The sequence below is a fragment of the Trichomycterus rosablanca genome, chromosome 6 (genome assembly GCF_030014385.1).
Source record: "Trichomycterus rosablanca isolate fTriRos1 chromosome 6, fTriRos1.hap1, whole genome shotgun sequence".
Classification (NCBI taxonomy): domain Eukaryota; kingdom Metazoa; phylum Chordata; class Actinopteri; order Siluriformes; family Trichomycteridae; genus Trichomycterus; species Trichomycterus rosablanca.
In genome coordinates, this window is record NC_085993.1 from 16,253,809 (window position 1) to 16,260,797 (window position 6,989).

General features: G+C 38.0%; 1 protein-coding gene across 1 annotated transcript in view; it reads right to left on the reverse strand.

Moving 5' to 3' along the window:
- Positions 1–6,786, reverse strand: part of rtf2 (replication termination factor 2) — a 55,454-nt gene extending 48,668 nt beyond the window's left edge. Inside the window, exons 1-4 of the mRNA XM_062996662.1 lie at positions 6,614–6,786; positions 4,524–4,618; positions 2,485–2,578; positions 1,247–1,386 (exon numbers count right to left, since the gene is read on the reverse strand). Coding sequence (XP_062852732.1) covers positions 1,247–1,386; positions 2,485–2,578; positions 4,524–4,618; positions 6,614–6,682 — 398 coding nt within the window. The 5' untranslated portion in view covers positions 6,683–6,786. The remainder of the gene's footprint in view (positions 1–1,246; positions 1,387–2,484; positions 2,579–4,523; positions 4,619–6,613) is intronic.
- Between the last annotated feature and the right edge of the window lie 203 nt (positions 6,787–6,989).

Genomic DNA, 6,989 nt, shown 5'->3' on the forward strand with positions numbered 1-6,989 from the left:
ATTTGATACAAAATAAATAGTTACATTTGAATTATTTATTCATTAGGACTTTAACAACAGGTAATTACATGTTACACAAGATTCATCAGTTCAAGACTTTAATATTAAACACAGTCATGGACAATTTTGTATCTGCAATTCACCTCACTCGCATGTCTTTGGACCATGGGAGAAAACCGGAGCTTCCGGAGGAAACCCACACAGACATGGGGAGACCATGCAAACTCCACACAGAAAGGACCCGAACCGCTCCACCTGGGAATCGAACCCAGGATCTTTTCGCTGTGAGGCGACAGTGCTACCCACCGAGCCACAGTGCCGCCCTGTTGCATTTGATATCAATTTAAATAAATGTAATCAGTCCAATTGCAACAAGCTTCAGAGGTATTTGTAAAAAAAAAAAGAATCAAACCTTAAATAAGATTAAATGTGCAACACACACATAATCTCTCTCTCAAGATCAAAAAACAACTGAAAAGTCACTTTTTAATCATGTCTAGCATGCCTGTGTATTGGTATTTACTGGGATGCCGCTGAAAAAGCAGCTGAAAAAGGCCAAATAAACTTTATATTTTTATTTTTGATTGTACAGAAGTACTGGAAACATGCTCATGAGTTCATTTAGACCACAATATTACATAAATACCAATAAATAATAAAACCAATAAGTTGTCAGATTAACTGGCTGTTCAAAATCCTAGTCAGAATCAACAAAGACAATAAACACAAGGGAAATCATAGTATATGTTCCTTTTGGTTGAAATTTGTAAACAACTAATAATTAACACCATTTTCTGTTATCGTTCAATGGCTGCATTCCCATAGTATGTGGCAAAACTGCTTCTTAAGTTAAAAATCAGATTGAACTTTGAGCCAGTTTGCTGGTGACTTTTTCAAAATCGTTTTTAAATGATTTGACACAGACAAAAGCTAAGCACAGACATGTAGCAAATAATCAAGTAGCAGTAGTAATATATACACTGCAACATTCGTCTTCCCTTAAGAATCTGGTCCTCTGTATTATCTCAACCAAACAAGACAATTGTTCTTTGTTACCTTTAACTTTTCCAAGCATAAGCTATAAAGAAGCCTGAAGCCCCAAACAGAAAACTGCATGATCTGCAAAATCATCATCTATACGATCGCCATGGGTCTGAATCGACTTGACGGCATTTAATAATAATAATAACCTTAAAACACAACAATGTATTTAGATAATATACCAGGAAAAGACAAATGTTCTCACTTGTGCTTTCCATTCATCTCCAGTCCGACTACAGGGCAGATAAACATGGCACAGTGTATGTCCTCATAGCAGTCACCCTTAGTGTTCCTCCTCTCACCTTCCCAGGCTGGGTTATCTGTCAGATTCAACTCTTTTACATCCTTTAAATAAAAAAAGCATCAGTTCAAAATCATTATTAGAGGTAAAACCATGGCAAGATTGCAGGATTCAAAAGGTCAAACATTTAAAGCAGTATGATTCACTACATCCTAAGCTGACATGATAAGCATTTCACATGTATCGTTTTAAATGATTTTGACACTGTGAAGCTGGCTGTGTATTGCTGCAGTTTATTTACATGCAGCTTTGTATGTGCTTGGTATAGTACGCTAACCCACTACTGCTGAGATTCAAGGTTCTAATTTCAGTTGGCATTGATGCATTGATGGTGGTTGGGGGGGTTTGGTCTAAACAGCATAGACAATGTGAGATGCTCCAATTGCCGGTACCAAGCCTGGATAAAATTACATTTTCGGCATTTAGCAGACGCTTTTATCCAAAGTGACTTACAGTACTGTGACAGTATACAGTCTAAGCAATTGAGGATTAAGGGCCTTGCTCAAGGGCTCAACAGTGGCAACCTGGCAGTGGTGGGGCTTGAACAGGCAATTGTTAGTCCAGTATCTTAACCACTGGGCTACAACTGCCCTAGGAGGGTTGTGTCAGGATGGGCATCCGGCGTAAAAGTTGTGCTAAGTCCGAGATGTAGAACAGATCCGGTGTGACGATGTATGTATTTTTAGTTTGAAACAAGATTGCTCTGGCAACCGTTGTCATTTTGAGACATGAGATGATAAAAAATAAACAAACTTTGTTTTATGAAACTTCATCATTTCACCTCTCAAAGTGCACATTAAATCTTTTTAAAGAGCTATGAAGCCACAACAAGTGATTACAGGCTTCGTAAACATGGGATTGCTATTTAAATGCAAACCAGGTCTCCCTGTTTCCCAGCTTACTAGTTGCAATGCTGTAAAAATCAGTTTTTCCCTGTCATGTCTGTGTATCACTTCTTACTAAGTCATATAAACAATTTGTGTGATTGGTGGCGATTTGAGTGCAGCAACCAGCTATAAAATCGGAGCAGTGAATCAGTGTAGCGCAGCAACATAGGAAAACATCACAACCAGTGCTAGCCGGTTTTGCAGAATAGGGTGTGCATGCAACCTAGTGGCTGACCTTTCTGTACTTGTTCTTACCTTGATGCCACGTATGTGTGCAACGATGTCAGCGTTTGGTCTTTCTGCTGATTTATCCAGCAAATACTCGATGACGGCATCTTTATTATACAACCTGTCAAAAGTAGAAAATCTATTTAAGTCAGTGACCTCAAATCATCTGCGTAGTTCAACCCCTGGCCAAAACTGTGGAATCACCACACATGGGGGGGGGCGCTTACAACATATTATACTTTGTTTGTTAGGATTTTAACATCATGTTTTTACACACTTTGGTTACATTCATGACAGGAACGGTAGTTATTCATTACACAAGCTTCATCAGTTCACAAGGTTATAGTGTATCAAACACTTTCTTGGACAATTTAGAGTCTCCAATTCACCTCACTTGCATGTCTTCGGACTGTGGGAGGAAACCGGAGCACCCGGAGGAAACCCACGCAGAGACGGGGAGAACATACAAACTCCACACAGAAAGGACCCGGACCACCCCACCTGGGGATCGAACCCAGGACCTTCTGGCTGTGAGGCGACAGTGCTACCCAGTTAGCCACCATGCCGCCCCTCTTTGACAAGAAACTGATTTTGTTTAATGGCTAAACATTCTGACCTAGTTAAAACATATATAGTAAATAACTACATTATTGGTTTAAATCATAAAAAATTCACTTGAAATGTATGGTATCATCAACCAAATAAAAGCACAATTAGTACTCTTCTGACTGCCTGAATTCTTTGAGGCATGGACAATTTTTCCGTTTAGGCTTTTCTAAATATAACTCCCCTTTCATTTAGCTCTTACAGTTCTGTTACAAACAAAGACTATTGTTTGCACACACTTTGCGATTTCTGTCCTGGCGCTTTAATGTTTACTGTAAGTTTCCTTCCATAACCTTCCCATTTTGTTTAATCTTGCACCAAATGTTAAACATAGCTAAATGGGAACAACATCTTTTCCCGCAGTCCATGCTGGATTTCCTTCTTGAAGGAGTTTCATAATCCTTTTCATTAGGGCTGACACCGATCTGATACTTGGTATCGGTCCGATATTGGCCCAAATCACTGGATCGGATATCAGAAGGAAAAAATCATCTCTTACTGCCACATCTAAAAGCACTGTTTAAACACAATAATAATCGCTTTATAAATGATATCGCTCACCTGAGATAAAGAACCTATCTTGCCCCAGCTTGGAGACAACGATTAATCCATTAGTGTTATGAAATAAAACAAACTACACCGTTTTCCTCTTCAAAATCCAGCAGGGTTTTGTAATAAGTGCGCTTTGGTTTTTAATCAAAAATTTACATTAAAAAGTGACACAACTTTAACAGAAAATCTCAACTCTGCGTCAGTTCTAATTGGTCCATTGCGTTTGACTGACATTCACATCTTCCAGTTGTGGACACTTTTGCTAAACAAGCCAAAAATGCTGCTAAATGTTCTGTGTGTAAAAGTTAATAAATTAATAAAAACAGCAATTTTGCATAAGTGTGATGTTGTAGGTTCTGTATTTATTACTTTAGAATATTTGTTTCACAGCCTGAGCATCGTTATTTAGATAGCTAGTTTAACCATGGTGCATTGAGACATGTATTATTACTGCTTAGTTGTTTGAGAGGAGAAATGATGGTATCGGATTGGTATCGGTAGATACTCAGTTTGCAGTATCGGTATCGGACATAAAAAAGTGGTATCGAGCCAGCCCTAATTTTCATTGTATTAACTGACGACTCTTGTTGTAAACAGCTCATTAAGGTTCCTTCTAACTGCAGACAGATTTACATTTGTGTTTTATTTTTCTTAACATTTATTAAAATCATTCAGTTTAACTTGTGTGTGGTAAATATCACAAACCCAGAAAGTTTACCTATGAATTAAATAATATAAAACAATTAAACAAAGCTGTGATTTGTTTACTTGCTACAAAGTAACATAGCTTGTTAAAAAAATCCCCCAAGTATGGTGATTCCATCATTTTTGCCAAGTTATAGTAAAAAGTCTATAACAGACCAAACATACTGATTAAAATAAAAGACCAATTAAATGTGTTCTGTTACCTGCCAAGTTCACAAGACACAATGGGACGCCTCAGCTTCTCTTGGCTTAGAGCACAGTATTTCCACTTGGCAGCCAGCTCAGCATTTCTGTCCACCTGAAAAACACCAGTGATTTTACACAAACTGAAACTGTATACCAACTGTGCAAGGTTAGATAACTAGCTAGATTTGTTGGGAAGCCATAGAGAATGTGGTCAATTAATTCTATGCAGTAGATGGAAAATTGTCAGGACCTGGGCTCATCTCAGATAAACCAAAACACAATTGAAACATGTGCTGTGGTCAGTCAGACAGTCCACATTTAGCTTATTTTCAGGAAAAACATGTCAACCTCTGTGTCAAAAAGAAAATGGACCATCCTGACTTATTAGCAAAAAGTGCAAATCATTTGTCAACATTTGTAATGGCATGGGGTGCATCCTTGCCCATGTGACCTGTGACCTGCACGTGTGGACCTATAATTGACACAAAAGCAGATACTATGATTTTATAGAGACATATGCAGCCATTAAAGCTTCTTTTCCTGAGAAGTCCGTAATTATTTCCATAGGACAATACCAAATGTGCTACAATTGCATGGCTTCATACATACACCGATCAGCCATAACATTAAAACCACCTCCTTGTTTCTACACTCAATGTTCATTTTATCAACTCCACTTACCATATAGAAGCACTTTGTAGTTCTACAATTACTGACTGTAGTCATCTGTTTCTCTGCATGCTTTGTTAGCCCTCTTTCATGTTGTTCTTCAATGGGACTCTCCCAGGACCACCACAGAGCAGGTATTATTTAGGTGGTGGATCATTCTCAGCACTGCAGTGACACTGACATGGTGGTGTTGTGTTAGAATGTGTTGTGCTGGTATGAGTGGATCAGACACAGCAGCGCTGCTGGAGTTTTTAAACACTGCTGAGAATAGTCCACCAACCAAAAATATCCAGCCAACGGCGGCCCATGGGCAGCGTCCTGTGACCACTGATGAAAGTCTAGAAGATGACCAACTCAAACAGCAGCAATAGATGAGCGGTCGTCTCTCACTTTACATCTACAAGATAAACCAACTAGGTAGGAGTGTCTAATAGAGTGGACAGTGAGTGGACACGGCATTTAAAAACTCCAGCAGTGCTGCTGTGTCTGATCCACTCATACCAGCACAACACACACTAACACACCACCACCATGTCAGTGTCACTGCAGTGCTGAGAATGATCCACCACCCAAATAATACCAGCTTCCTGTGGGGGTCCTGACCATTGAAGAACAGGGTTAAAGAAGGTTAAAAAGTATGAAGAGAAACAGATGGACTACAGTCAGTAATTGTAGAACTACAAAGTGCTTCTATATGGTAAGTGGAGCTGATAAAATGGACAGTGAGTGCAGAAACAAGAAGGTGGTTTAATGTTATAGCTGATCAGTGTAAAGAAGTGTGTAAAATGTACGGCATATCATAAAGATGAGAGTCAGACAGGGCAACCAAAAACTGTTGAGTGGCTTGTACATTAGTACCGACTGTTTGAAGGGTCAGATAAGATAGTCAGCAATTGCATTTCTGAAATTCTACCTCTGTAGAGGCTGTACTCCAGTACAAACCCACACTACTGGCTAGTAAATGACTGGGTGGTGATCAAGATACAATAAGATCACAATAATCCATAAAACTGACATGTATCAATAAATGTGGCCTATATAACTCCTTTATTTTGCAGTGGTAATTATTTGTATAGACAATCATAAAGACACAGTCTGTAAAGTAAAGAGAGGCTGGTAAACAAGCCTAAACAAAGCTTTTTCAGTGAGCCAAATTAAATAGGAATATATGTAAGTGTAAAATATACACACACATAGAATACATCAGCTGTTGGAATAATTCAGACATTATAAGAGTAAAAATTCTAAATATATATATATATTTATTAATTGTATTAATGTATGCATGTATTATTTTTATTAAAATTATTGTTAGTTTTATCAACACTATTACTACACTTTTACTATTTATGTTATCAATATTATAATTACTACTGGAATTTCATACATACACAAACAAGCTAACGTTAAGTAGCTTTAGCTAATGCTACACACTTACTTTTTCCACTTTCTTTGGTCCTTTAACCAGTTCGTGTCTTTTCGGTATAGTTCCACCATCACATCCCATCCTGGCAACTCAGATTCTCACTGCTTTATTCAGAATATAATCTACAATAATGTTAAACTAATCCACAGCTTCAACAGCACTCGGTACTGTATAAACAACCAACGAAGGCATAAAAATGAAGGCCGTTGTTTGTAAGCTAGTGTTGCAGATTTTTAGACATCGCCATCTAGTGTTCTTTTTAAAGAAATGTACTTTACCGCTACAGTAAATGTACTTTACTACAGCACTACAGTAAATGTACAGGTACTTTAACACAGCACTACAGTAAATTAAGATAAAATAAGATACAATAAAATAAGATAAGATG